A 15,193-nucleotide genomic window follows, 5' to 3' on the forward strand; every position below is an offset into this window, starting at 1 on the left:
GTCCACCAAAGCTGAATGTGAGGCTCTTGAGATTACATTTGAAATCGAGCTTGAGTAAGAGTGGGGCGCAGAGGTCGGGGAGTACGTACAGCTGGAAATTAGAGTAGCTGGCGCCCTGAATCGTTAGGGTCGCGACGGTGCGCCCTTGTATGTGGACCGAGTGCGAGCCCGAGGCGAGGGAGATAGTTTGCCGTGCAGGGAAGATAGGGAGCGAACAGCGTCTTACCAGGTCAGGATGTACGAAGCTCTCGGTGAACCCGTCGTCGAAGAGGCACGGTGTCCTGTACCCGTTGATTTGAACAGACATCATCGAGCTCTGGAGGTGCTTCGGACGCAACTGGTCTAACGTGACTGCGTTGAGTTGCGGGTAGTCCGCGGCTCGATCAGCTGTGCTGGAGTGGCCCCGTGATGACTGTCCGCTGAGGTTGTAGTTGTCGAGGTGAACTTCGGTTGATGGCCAAGATGGCGGCCCCCGTTGATCGCATATGGCAGGCGGCGAGGGAGATAGCGTCCAAGATGGCGGCCCCATGACTCGCACATGGCTGGCCGCATGGGGGAGGATTGTCAAGATGGCGGCCCCCATGAGTTGCACATGTCGTGCGGAGGCGGAGTCGGCAGACCCGCTGAAACATTATGGGGTCTGCGGGCCTGCGAGTTGGGAGGGCGAGTGCTCTGGACTACGGGGGAGTTAGAGAGTTTCGATTTTGCCAGGTATACTCTGGCATAATGTCCTTTGCGACCGCATCTGCTGCAGGTCGCGTTGCGGGCCAGGCAGTGCTCCTGTGGGTGTTGTGGCTGGCCACAAAAAATGGCACGCTGGTGCTCCATAGTGAGTGGGTGGCCTTGCGGCGCACGCCTGGGGCAGTCGCTGGTCGGGGGTCCATGATGGGGTCGCTTGGTCCGTGGGGAATGAGTTTAGACTTCGGAACGCGACCTCCAGCACTTTACACTTCCGGTAGTGGGAGGGGCCATGGGCGGAGCCATGGGCGGAGCCAAGGGTGGAGCCCTGTACAAGCTGCTCATCTCCCCCTATGGGCAGAGCCGCGCAACGGCTCACAGACAGAGCCCACAAGGACATAATACTACACAATACAATACAGTGTGAATTACATTCACCACAGAGCCATGAATGGGTGTGGAGGGCACTGCAGGAGGTGACATTCACTGAGGTAAAAAGGCAGCTCACTTCTTCTCGGCTGCTGTGACCCACTTTGATCCCGCTAAAATGCTCTTTGTCACTTGTGATGCCTTGCCATACAGCATTGGTACGTATTGTCTCATCGGATGAGCGACGGTGAGGAATGTCTGATCGCTTTCACCTCGAGGACGCTGGCCACAATTATGCCTCAAATATAGAAGGAAGATCTTGCAGTGCTCTTCTTTATAACATTTTTTTTACCAGTACGTCTTCAGGCCACAGTATTGACCAATTTCAAGCCAATGTTGGGGTTATTCAAAGAGGACAGGGCCATCCCACCTATAGCGTCGGCTACAATTCTTCAACGATGGGCCCTCTTGTTGGCGGCATAGAAATACACACTGGAACATCGCCCTGGGATGCAGCTCATGAACATTGATGCATTGAGTAGGCTCCCGCTACCGACGAGGCCACCAATATCCTGCAGTGCAGACAAGGTCATTGCTACTATCCATATTTTATGGATACCTTACCAGTCACGGAGGCCCAAATACATGTGGACCGAGACTGACTGCTTGTTATTCAAAGTTCATCATGCCGTGTTTTATGGGGGCCAGCATCACACCCTTCCCAGTGAACTGAAAGCTTTAATCTCAAAGATTGCTGATTTCAGCATGGATGACAGTATACGCGTGCTGGTTCCACACAAGGAACAAGGCCCCACCTTGGCAAGCCCCATAACGGACTTCCTGGAGTGTCTAAAATGAAAATGTTCATCCGATGTTACGTGTGGTGGCCAGGACTTTACACGGAAATTGAGCAGCTTGCCCAACAGTGCGGAGTGTTCCAGGAGCAGCAGATGCTCCCGTCTGTGGCATCGCTTCATCCCTAGGAGTGGCTGGGTCAACCGTGAGTATGTCTCCATGATGATTTTGCCGGTCCTCTTCAGTGGTCCATGTTCTTCATTGACGCGCATTCAAAATGGCTGGATGTCTACAGGATGTCACAACAACTTTGAAAGTGATGTTCGAGAAGCTCAGGCCTCTTTTAGCATGCATGGCAGTACCAGTACCCGGAGGTACTAGTCTCTGACAACGGAACACTGTTTACTAGTGCAGAATTCGAAAATTTCATGGGAACGAATGGAGTACGCCACATACGTACTGCTCCATATCACCCGACTTCAAATGTTTTGCGAAAAGAGCGGTCCAAGCATTCAAACATGGCATGAATAAGCAGATCCCAGGGTCCCATGACATGCATTTGGTGCGCTTCATTTTCTGTTATTGCTCCATGCCGCACGCAGCTCGTGGCACCAGTGGAGCTTCTCATAGGACATTGGTGTTGAACTTGCCTTCGCCCTGCGTTGCCCGATACCTCGCTGCAGCGAGAAGTTACGGCAAGTGGAGCTCCTCAGTGCACAAAATGGGGCTATGTGCAGCCTCGGCTGCGCATTTCCCACTTAGGCCCTTATCTAACACGGTAACATTTTATAGCCATGTATTTCTCGGTGCTGTGAGCACCGAGAAACACGCGTTTGAAACCGCTCGTTAAGGGACCTTGTTCCCTTTTAGTTGAATCACGCCCAGAGGCGCTTCATACATCTCTAAATAAACCTTTCATTCCCACCTCTTCCTGTGTGGCTGCTTCTGTGAACTTAACAGTCCAAATGGTAGATTTCACCTACGTAGACAGTAATTGTTGGCAGTTATTTGATCATGGGTGCCTGATCCTGTCCGCACTCCATGTCTACACCAGATAGCAAACAGGAACTGAACAATAGTTGTTTTCACCTCTCTAGAACAGGTGGAACAAAGTTGATCACAGTTTAATCCTAGAAACATATTGGAATGTTAAACTACAGATAATGAATTTCCTTGTGACAGAGCTGATTAAACTCCCCGACACCTCCGCTAATAATCAGTTATGCAATGTGTAATTCAATGTGTCCTCTCAAAGAAAGGTAATTGCTGACTAAAAATGAATGCAATAATTAGGAAACAGAATTCATACCATATATGCTGCATTTACAGGAGGAAACTTATAGTAGTTGGGAAAAGTAAAAGTAAAATGTGAGCGGGTCAGTAATTTAAATTATAGTCCTGCCAGCCATACTGCTGTAAAGTAGAATGGCTTCAAGCATACAGACAATCATTCATCATTCAGTTAGTCACTTTTCTTGTCCTGATTAAACATTAAAAATACAAAATCTTGTCAATTGCCTTTACTGGCCGTCTATCCTGTTCCATTCAGTTTTCCTATACATCTTAGATGTAGCTCCCCACATAAATACTATTCCATCACTGTCGAAGAGTTCCATACCAATCTCAAGCCAAAAGGATTGCCAATGACAATATTCTTTTCATACCGCTATCAACCAAAATAAATTTCATTGTGAATTGGTTTGTAATTTATACCATAGAATTCCTACAGTGCAGAAGAGCACCCGACCTAGGCCCACTCCCCGCCCTATCCTCATAACCCCACCAGACCTGCAAATCTTTGGACACTAAGGGGCAATTTAGCATGGCCAATCCACCTAACCTACACATCTTTGGACAGTGGGAGGAAAGCGGAGCACCCGGAGGAAACCCACGCAGACACGGGGAGAATGTGCAAACTCCACACGACCAGTCACCCAAGGCTGGAATTTGAGTCCTACAAGGCGTCAAATGCTGGAAAGTGAGATTAGATTGGTTAGATGGTTGTTTTTGACCAGCACAGATGGGACCTTTCTGTGTTGTATGTATCTATGACTCTATGATTCTATGAACCTGGGTCCCTGGCGCTATGAGGCAGCAGTGCTAACCATTGTGTCACCGTTCCACTTCGAAAACATGTTGAGAACATCTATTGGAAAATAGGAGCTCAAAAGGAATGAGAGTGAGAGTGAATTATATGAGCTGTTACACTGGACTTAATTTTCATAACATACATAATTTGTTGAGATTGTACAATATAAGTTTCAATTTTTTGGGTTTTTATTATTTTAAAATATTATTCATAAAATCTTTCACATATACTCAGAATTTTCTCCAGCACCAGAGTTATACATCAATACTGAGGGAACGTATACAATATGTTAAAAGGGCAGCTATTGTACAGTCTCTCTTTGTGAGCATGGTCAAACTCAAATGTTTACTGAATAAAGAAGAGTTTAGCCAAATGCTAATAGTTCTATTTCACATTTAAATGGCTCTCCCAGAACTATCGCTCTAATGTGCATGATTACAGCAAGCAGTTTATAAACACCATACAATGATAATTCTATAGAACAGATTAAACAAGATTAAAAATAATATTGTAATGTTTATTACACAGGCACATTATGATTTGGCGATCAATGTTGCTTTGCTTTGGCTCAATGAAGAGGAAGATCAGGAAGTTCTTGAAAATGAGAAAGTGTGAGTACTACCTGTCACTGATAATGGACTGGTCAGTAAACTATATTGTACAAGACAGGTCACGTTTTACTAATCAAATAAAATGATACAATTACATTGTTGTAAACAAACAAGTGTCATATTTTCCTTAGTTGAAGAAAAGCCACCTATTCATTTTTGAAGGGGAAAGAATGCTCAGAGTAGTACGCAACGCAAAACAAATCATCTGCCAGTACTGTCTAAAAGCAGGCTCCCAAAACAGTTTCTGTTTGAACGAGCAAGGATGCACTGTTTAAATTATATTTAATTGTTAATTACTTTTTTTTTCTTTTCATGGGATGTGGGTTTCAATGGCTAGGTCAGCATTTATTGCCATCCCCAATTGCCATTGAGAAGGTCATGGCGAGCTGTGTTCTTGAACCACTTGCTGTCCATGTGGTGTAGGTACACCCACCGTGCTCCATAGAATGCACCACAAAATCTCCACAGTGCAAAAAAGACCATTTAGCTCATTGGGTCTGCACCAACCCTTTGAAAGAGCACCACCTCGGCCCACTCCCCTCCCCTATCCCCATGACCCCACCTAACCTGCATATATTTGGACATTAAAAGGCTATTTAGTATGGCCAATACACCTTTGGACTGTGGGAGGAAACCAGAGTATCCGGTGGAAACCCATGCAGACATGGGGAAGACATGCAAATTCAACACCGACAAACACCCAAGGCTGGAATCGAACCTGGGTCCCTGGCACTGTGAGGCAGCAGTGCTAATACTGTGCCAGCATGCTGTTAGGGAGGGAGTTCCAGGATTTTGACCCAGTGACAGTGAAGGAACGGCAACATATTTCCAAGTCAGGATGGGGTATGGCTTGGAGGAGAACTTGCAGGTTGTGGTATTCCTATGCATCGGCTGCCCTTATCCTTCTAGGTGGTAGATGCAACAGGTGTGGAAGGAGCTGTTGAAGGAGACTTGTTGAATTGCTGCAGTACATCTGGTAGATGCCGGATATTGCTGCCAATGTGTGTTGGTGCTGGAGGGAATGGATGTTTAAGGTTGTAGATGGGGTGCCAATCTAGCAGGCTCCTTTGTCTTGGATGGTGTAGAGCTCCTTGAGTGTAATTGGAGCTACACTCATCCAGGCAAGTGGAGAGTATTCCATTACACTCCTGACTTGTTCCTTGTAGATGGTGGACTGGCTTTAGGGAGTCAGGAGGTGAGTTATTTGCTGCAGAATTCCTAGTCTCTGACTTGGTCTTGTAGCCACTGTATTATTGTGGCTATTCCAGCTCAGTTTCTGGTTAATGGTAACCCTCAGGATGATGATAGTGGGGATTCAGCAATGGTGATGCCATTGAATGTCAAGGGAAGATGGTTGGGTTCTCTCTTGTTTGAGATGGTCATTGCCTGCACTTGTGTGGGGAGAATGTTACTTGCCACCAATCAGCCCATGCATGAATATTGTCCAGGTCTTTCTGTATTTGGACATAGAGTACTTCAGTGTCTGAGAAGTTTTGAATGGTGCTGAACATTGCACAATCATCAGAGAACATCCCCACTTCAGACCTTATGATGGAAGGAGGATCATTGTTGAAGGAGCTGATGATGGTTGGGCCTAGGACACTATCCTGAGAAACTGTTGCAGTGATGTCCTGGGACTGAGATTATTGACCTTCAACCACCACAACCATCTTCCTTTGTTCCAGGTATGACTCCAATCAGTGGAGAGTTTCCTGATAAACCACAGTAAACATCTATTGAGTGACTAACCTGTTCATCTCAAAATTTATGCATTAGGGATTTTAGGGTGTAACACACCTCTACAACACAACTTTTATTGGAATGAAAACAATCCTGGGATCTAAGTTGTTTTATAATGCAGTTTATTTGGCTGTTGGAATGTGTCAATGCTGAAGTGCATTAACAGTAGATGGTTGTATTTTTTTTCAAAAATGTTTTTATTGATGATTGTATTTTTGACATAAATGCTGCTGTAAGTGTCATCCAGGCAAAAATATTTCAAAGGATGTTAAGACACCTTATAAGCAATTGGTGATATGTTGTACAAATTTACTCTGAATATGGAAAACGATTTAATTTTTTATTTTTTAAAAAACATTTTATTGAAGCATTTATAATTTTAACATTTAAACATTCTAAACAGCAGAGCTGACCGACACACACAACATCACAACAACATACCCAACTTCCACCCCGCCCTACCTCCTGACTGCCCATATATTTGATTCCCTACACTTATTCTACAATGCCATTCCCCCCCAGCCCCTCCCCCCTTCCTTAAAGAAGTCGATGAACGGCTGCCACCTCCGAGCGAACCCCTGGATTGAACCTCTGAAGGCAAACTTAATCTTCTCCAGCCTGAGAAACCCTGCCATGTCACTGACCCACACCCTTGACTTTGGAGGCTCCGAGTCGCTCAATCCCAGCAAAATCCGTCACTGGGCCACCAGGGAGGCAAAGACCAAAACAACGGCCTCTCTCCCCTCCTGGTCCCCCTGATCCTCCGACACCCCAAATATTGCCAACTCTGGACTCGGAGTAACCCTCCCTTCCAGGACATGACGTCCGCAAATCCCTGCCAGAATCCCCTCAGCTTTGGATGCGCCCAAACCATGTGTACGTGATCCGCCGGGCTTCCCCCACACCGCCCACACCTGTCCACCTCCTCAAAAAGCCTAATCATCCGGGCCATAGTCATATGAGCCCTGTGGACCACCTTGAACTAGATCAGGCTAAACCTGGCACACGACAAGGATGAATTGACTCTCAAAGAAAGAACAAAGAACAAAGAAAAGTACAGCACAGGAACAGGTCCTTCGGCCCTCCAAGCCGGTGCCGACCATGCTGCCCGTCTAAACTAAAATCTTCTACACTTCCTGGGTCCATATCCCTCTATTCCTATCCCATTCATGATCAATTTGTCAAGATGCCCCTTAAACGTCACTATCGTCCCTGCTTCTATCACCTCCTCCGGCAGCGAGTTCCAGGCACCCACTGCCCTCTGTGTAGAAAATTTGCCTTGTAAACTCCTCTAAACCTTGTCCCTCGCACCTTAACCTATGCCCCCGAGTAATTGACCCCTCTACCCTGGGGGAAAGCCTCTGACTATCCACTCTGTCTATGCCCCTCATAATTTTGTAGACCTCCATCAGGTCACCCCTCAACCTCCGTCATTCCAGTGAGAACAAACTGAGTTTATTCAACTGCTCCTCATAGCTAATGCCCTCCATACCAGGCAACATCCTGGTAAATCTCTTCTGCACCCTCTCTAAAGCCTCCACATCTTTCTGGTAGTGTGGCGACCAGAATTGAACACTATACTCCAAGTGTGGCCGAACTAAGGTTCTATACAACTGCAACATGACTTGCCAATTCTTATACTCAATACCCCGGCCAATGAAGGCAAGCATGCCGTTTGCCTTCTTGACTACGTTCTCCACCTGTGTTGCCCCTTTCAGTGACCTGTTCACCTAGATTTCTCTGACTTTCAATACTCTTGAGGGTTCTGCTATTCACTGTATATTCCCTACCTGCATTAGACCTTCCAAAATGCATTACCTCACATTTGTCTGGATTAAACTCCATCTGCCATCTCTCCGCCCATGTCTCCAAATGATCTAAATCCTGCTGTATCTTCTGACAGTCCTCATCGCAATCCACAATTCCACCTTCCTTTGTGTCGTCTGCAAACTAACTAATCAGACCTGTTACATTTTCCTCCAAATCATTTATATATACTACGACCAGTAAAGGTCCCAGCTCTGATCCCTGCGGAACACCACTAGACACAGCCCTCCAATTAGAAAAGCACCTTTCCATTGCTACTCTCTGCCTTCTGTGACCTAGCCAGTTCTGTATCCACCTTGCCAGCTCACCCCTGATCCCTGTGGCTTCACCTTTTGTACCAGTCTACCATGGGGGACCTTGTCAAAGGCCTTACTGAAGTCCATATAGACAACATCCACTGCCCTACCTGCATCAATCATCTTTGTGACCTCTTCGAAAAACTCTATCAAGTTAGGGAGACACGACCTCTAATACGTCCATTTGCTTCCAAATAGGAGTAGATCCTGTCTCGAAGAATTCTCTCCAGTAATTTTCCTACCACTGACGTAAGGCTTACCGGCCTGTAGTTCCCTGGATTATCCTTGCTACCTTTCTTAAACAAAGGAACAACATTGGCTATTCTCCAGTTCTCCGAGACATCACCTGAAGACAGTGAGGATCCAAAGATTTCTGTCAAGGCCTCAGCAATTTCCTCTCCAGCCTCCTTCAGTATTCTGGGGTAGATCCCATCCGGCCCTGGGGACTTAGCTACCTTAATATTTTTCAAGACGCCCAACACCTTGTCTTTTTGGATCTCAATGTGACCCAGGCTATCTACACACCCTTCTCCAGACTCAACATCCACCAATTCCTTCTCTTTGCTGAATACTGATGCAAAGTATTCATTTACTACCTGACCCATTGCCTCTGGCACCACACATTGATTCCCTTGCCTATCCTTCAGCGGGCCAACCCTTTCTCTAGCTACCCTCTTGCTTTTTATGTACGTGTAAAAAGCCTTGGGATTTTTCTTAACCCTATTTACCAATGACTTTTCGTGACCTCTTCGAGCCCTTCAGTGAGGCTACACCTGGAGTACTGTGTTCAGTTTTGGTCTCTTTACCTGAGAAAGGACGTACTGGCGCTAGAGGGTGTGCTTAGGAGATTCACTAGGTTAATCCCAGAGCTGAAGGGGTTGGATTACGAGGAGAGGTTGAGTAGACTGGGACTGTACTCGTTGGAATTTAGAAGGATGAGGGGGGATCTTATAGAAACATATAAAATTATGAAGGGAATAGGTAGGATGGATGCGGGCAGGTTGTTTCCACTGGTGGGTGAAAGCAGAACTACGGGCCATAGCCTCAAAATAAGGGGAAGTAGATTTAGGACTAAGTTTAGGAGGAACTTCTTCACCCAAAGGGTTGTGAATCTATGGAATTCCTTGCCCAGTGAAGCAGTTGAGGCTCCTTCATTAAATGTTTTTAAGATAAAGATAGATAGTTTTTTGAAGAATAAAGGGATTAAGGGTTATGGTGTTCGGGCCGGAAAGTGGAGCTGAGTTCACAAAAGATCAGCCATGATCTCATTGAATGGCGGAGCAGGCTCGAGGAGCCAGATGGCCTACTCCTGCTCCTAGTTCTTATGTTCTTATGCTCCTGACTCATGCTTAAGTTCTTTCCTACTTTCCTCATATTCCACACAGGCTTCATCTGTTCCCAGCCTCCTAGCCCTGACAAATGCCTCCTTTTTCTTTTTGACGAGGCCTACAATATCTCTCAGTATCCAAGGCCTTTCCTCAAGACTCTCTTCAAGGCCTTTGCCCATAGTCCGACTTCCAACTCCCCTCCCAACCCAACTCTTCCTCCCACTTCCTCTTCAGCTTCCCGATTGGGACCCCTTCCCACTCCATCAATTCCTTATATATTTCTGAGACCCTCCCTTCCCCAACCCCTGTTTTAGACATCAGCTTATCCTGCAGTCCCCTTAGAGGGAGGCGAGGGAAACTTGGAACCTACCTCCAGACAAAGTCATGTATCTGCAGGTACCAAAATCCATTCTCACCTGGTAACTCAAACTCCTCTAATCTCTTCAGGTTCTGACAACCCCCTTCAATGAAGAGATCACCAAATCTCTCAATCCCTGCCCGCTGCCACCTCCTAAAGCCCCTGTCCAGCACCTCCCAGAACAAAACGGTCCTTGCCACAGATCGGTGATCACACCAACGCCCCCTCCAGTCTCATGTGCTGCCTCCATTTTCCCCACACCCTCAGGGCTGCCACTACCACTGGGCTTGTGGAGTACCGAGTCGGCGAGAATGGCAGAGGTGCCATTAGCAAAGCCTCCAAACTCGTACCCTTACAGGATGTCACCTTTACTTGCTCCCACACCGACCCCTCCCCCAGTACCAACTTCCTAACCATTGATATATTCGCCGCCCAATAATAATTAATAAAATTCGGAAGGGCCAAGCACTCCACCCTGCGCCCCAACCCCAATCCAAAAGGACCTTCCTCAACCCTCGGGGCCTTACCAGCCCATACAAAACCCAAGATCACCGCGTTCATCTTCCTGAAAAATGCCTTAGGGATAAACATTGGAAGACATTGAACCACAAATAGCAATCTCAGGAGGACTGTCATCTGTACCCTCCCCGCCAATGACAGCGGGAGCACGTCCCACCTGCGGGAGTCCCCTTTCATTCGCTCAACTACCCTGCCCAAATTTAACTTATGGAGCTGACCCCAGTCCCTTGCCACCTGAATCTCCAGGTACCTAAATCTCCTTCCCACCAATTTAAACGGTAACTCGCTCAGTCTCCTCTCCTGTCCCCATGCCTGGATCGTGAACACCTCACTCTGATCCATGTTTCATTTGTAGCCTGAGAACTGATCAAATATATACGATCCACAGTTCTCTGGATCCTTATCCCGCTTCAGAATAAGGGAACTCGATGCCTGCGATAACGTTGGGGGGAGCACTGCCAGCCCCTTTGACTCATTAAAAGCCTTTACCAGAAGCGGCCCCAGCAGCCCGGAAAACATTCTGTAGAACTCAACCAGGTATCCATCAGGTTCCGGAGCCTTACCCGATTGCATCGCCCCAATCCGTCTATAATCTCCTCAAGCCCGATTGGGCCTCCCAAACCTTCCACCAACTCCTCATCTATCCTCCCCAACTCCAGCCCCCCCCAAGAATTGCTTCATGCCCTTCTCCCCGGCTGGGGGTTCCGATTTGTATACTCTACTATAAAATTCCCAAAACACATCATTCACCCCCGCCGGATCCACAACCACCTTCCCCCTATATCCTTTACTTTCTCAATTTCTTTTGCTGCCTCCTGCTTCATCAGCTGATGCACCAACATCCTGCTGGCTTTTCCCCCATATTCATACACCTCTCCCTTCACCCTTTTCAGCTGCCCCTCCGCCTTACCTGTGGACAGGAGCCCAAATTCCATTTGCAATCTCTGCCGCTCCTTCAGAAACCCCCCCATCCGGAGACTCCGCATACCTCCTGTCCACCTGTAAAAGTTCGCCTACCAACCTGTCCAACTCCGCCTATTCATCCTTCTCCTTATGGGCCCAAATCGAAATGAGATCCCCCTGATAACCGCCTTCAGTGCCTCCCACTCCACCACTGCCGAGATCTAACCCGTATCATTGATCCTTATGTATCCACGAATGGCGCCCTCACCCGCTCACACACCTCGTCCTCTGCCAGCAGCCCAACATTTATCTTCCATTGCGGCCGCTGGACCTTTCCTTTACTCATTTGCAGGTCTACCCAGTGCGGGCATGGTCTGACACCACAATTACTGAATATTCAGTATCCACCACCTCAGCCAGCAGCGTTTTGTCCAACACAAAGAAATCTATCCGGGAGTACATCTTAAGCACATGGGAGTAGAATGAAAACTCCTTACTCCTTGGCCTCCCAAATCTCCACAGGTCCACCCCTCCCATGCGCTTCATAAACCGCCATAGCTCTTTTGCCATAGCTGACGCCTTTAGGGACCTGGGACTCGACCGGTCCAGTCTCGGATTCAGGACCGTGATAAAGTCTCCCCCCCCCATAATCAGTCGATATGAATCCAGGTCCAGGATCTTCCTTAGCACCCTCCTAACGAACTCGACATCATCCTAGTATGGAGCATATATATTCACCAATACCACGGCTATTCCCTCCTGCTGCCCACTAACAATGATGAATCTACCCCCCCGGGTCTGCCTCTATCCTCCCCACCTCAAATGCCACCCTTTTATTGACCAGGAATGCCACCCCACTCGTTTTAAAGTCCAATCCTGAATGGAACATCTGTCCGACCCATCCCTTCCTGTTCTCCCACCTTCAAGTGTGTTCTCCTGCAACATGGCTATGTCCGCCTTCAGTTGCCTCAAGTGTGCGAACACTTAGGACAACACGGTGGCGCAGTGGGTTTGCCCTGTTGCTTCACGGCGCCGAGGTCCCAGGTTCGTTCCCAGCTCTGGGTCACTGTCCATGTGGAGTTTGCACATTCTCCCCGTGTTTGTGTGGCTTCCGCCCCCACAACCCAAAGATGTGCAGGGTAGGTGGATTGGCAACGCTAAACTGCCCCTTAATTGGAAAAAATGAATTGGGCACTCTAAATTTGTAAACAAAAAGTGTGCGAACACACGGGTCCTTCTGACCGGCCCATTTAGCCCGCGAACGTTCCGCGTGACCAGCCTAGTCGGAGGGCACCCCACCTCCCTTCCCTGCCGGTCAGCTATAACCTCTCCTCGGCCAGTCCTTGGCCCATGTCCTGCACCTCACCTGGCCCGACCCCATTGCAGCTACCGCCATCAACTCTCCTCCTCCATCAACTTAAAAGTCCCCTCCCTGTCAGCAGTCTAACCCCTGCACCCATCCCCCCTCCCCCTACATTGGTCTTCAGCTCACCCCCCACTTTGCTCCCGTGAACTAGCCCTTCCAACTAACCTGGCGGCCCCGCCCCTGGCACCAAGCATCTTACCACCCGCTGGTTCCCCTCCCCCCCCACTTTAGTGCAAACAATAAAAACAATGGCAAGAAGCAAAAACAAACAAACCGTCCCTCCCAAGGTACGAGCACAAAGGCCCACCCCTCCTCCCTTAACAAAGTACTATCTGTTAACCTAAACTCAAACCGAACTGAAAAAAATGGAACAAATACATACAGAACCTCCACAGTCAGTCCGAACATCGGAAGTCAAAAGTTATAAGTTTTTCAAAACGTGATTCAGTTCCACACAGTCAAGGTTCAAGGTCTTCCTTTTCTCATCAGTTTATTTTCTTTCATAAAGACCGCTGCATTCTCCGCCGAGCCAAAGTACAGTCCCCGACCCTCATTGTCCAAATTTTATTCCCTTTTCAAACAGGGCTGACTTGACCTTGTTAAAAATTGCCCTCCTCTTTGCAGGTTCCGCTCCCAGGTCCTGGTACACCCGCATCTCACCATCTTCCCAAGTACATCGCCTCATCTGCCTGGCCCACCTCATAATGCGTTCCTTGTCCAGGAACTGATGAAAACGTACCACCATCGCCCTCGGGGGCTCACCCCGTTGGGGTTTACGCATAAGCGCCCTGTGGGTCAGGTCCACCTCCAGCGGCTTGTCGTACCCACCTTCTCCCAGCAGCTTCTCCAACGTCTTCCCACATACGCACCAGCATCCGATCCTTCTTTTCCCTCCGGCAGACCCACAATCCAGGGGGAAGCACGGTAGCATGGTGGTTAGCATAAATGCTTCACAGCTCCAGGGTCCCAGGTTCGGTTCCCGGCTGGGTCACTGTCTGTGCGGAGTCTGCACGTCCTCCCCGTGTGTGCGTGGGTTTCCCCCGGGTGCTCCGGTTTCCTCCCACAGTCCAAAGATGTGCGGGTTAGGTGGATTGGCCATGATAAATTGCCCGTAGTGTCCTAAAATGTAAGGTTAGGGGGGGGGGGGGGGTTGTTGGATTACGGGTATAGGGTGGATATGTGGGTTTGAGTAGGGTGATCATTGCTCGGCACAACATCGAGGGCCGAAGGGCCTGTTCTGTGCTGTACTGTTCTATGTTCTATGTTCTGCCTCCGAGAACGGTTCTCCAGGTCCTCCACTTTCTCCAGCAGTTGCTTCTGCTGGTCTTGCAGCATCCCGATCTCCGCTGCCATCGAGGTGGACTGTTCCTCCTGCTCCCGCGCCAGCTCCTCCAGCCTCTGGATGGCCTGTCCCTGGGTCTTCAGTCTCGCCTCCACGTGGTCAACCACCGCCCTGGACGAGTCGACCGCCTGGGCCAGGTCCTCCGCACACTCCTTACGTTGTTGAGTGAACTCATTTAGAAAGCTCACCAGCTTTCGACCATCGACCACTGAGCTGTCGGGGCCGGACCCTGCGTATCCACCATTTCCACACTCGGTATCTGCTCCTCGCTCGCCATCAACTGCTGATTCTTCCTTTTCTGATTTTTCCTGGGCCGCAGCTCCATAAGATGGGGGTCCCCTCCTCCTGTTCCTGCTTCTGCACCTTTACTCTACAAAATTCCTGCAACAATCCGGCGTAAAAACCACAAAAAACCCACCATGAGCGGGAGCTGCCAAATGTGTGACCTTTTACTCCATGGCCGCCACCGGAAGTCAATCAAAAAAATGATTTAATTCAATGAAAACTAATTTATTTAATGCAGGTGACGTGCTCTCTAATCTTAACTCCTCAGCATATCTCTCTGTCAGCGTCTAAACCCCATATACAGGGAACTGAAATTGTTCAGCACAATCTGCACTTTTCTGAAACAGCTGGTGTGTTTCTAAACTGACTTTCATTCCACCTCATGTTTCTAGGGTAATTTTAAGTCGTACTGGCTCTAAGTACCCAAATGAAATGGAAAGAAAAGCAATGATCCTCTCTTCTTTTGCTGGAATTCTAATGGCAAGTCAACTTTTAATTTCGTGAAAAGATGTCTTTTTTATTGTGCTGAGTCTGAAAATTACATTTACGCATGCAGAATTAAAGCAATTTAAAGAAGTGATCTACTGTAATTGTCTCAATCATCCAACTCCATCATAATCTATGATCTAAAATGATCTTAAACAAAATCTATTTGTTATGGATCTGATGTGACCATCAATTCACAAG

The 15,193-nt window shown here is 48.1% G+C and overlaps 1 protein-coding gene across 1 annotated transcript in view; it reads left to right on the top strand.

Moving 5' to 3' along the window:
* Window positions 1–15,193, top strand: part of LOC119962424 (uncharacterized protein C2orf80-like) — a 52,636-nt gene that overhangs the window by 6,798 nt on the left and 30,645 nt on the right. The window contains exons 4-5 of the mRNA XM_038790380.1: window positions 4,460–4,542; window positions 14,899–14,986. Of these exons, the coding sequence (XP_038646308.1) occupies window positions 4,460–4,542; window positions 14,899–14,986 (171 nt within the window). The remainder of the gene's footprint in view (window positions 1–4,459; window positions 4,543–14,898; window positions 14,987–15,193) is intronic.

This window comes from Scyliorhinus canicula, chromosome 2 (genome assembly GCF_902713615.1).
Source record: "Scyliorhinus canicula chromosome 2, sScyCan1.1, whole genome shotgun sequence".
NCBI lineage: Eukaryota > Metazoa > Chordata > Chondrichthyes > Carcharhiniformes > Scyliorhinidae > Scyliorhinus > Scyliorhinus canicula.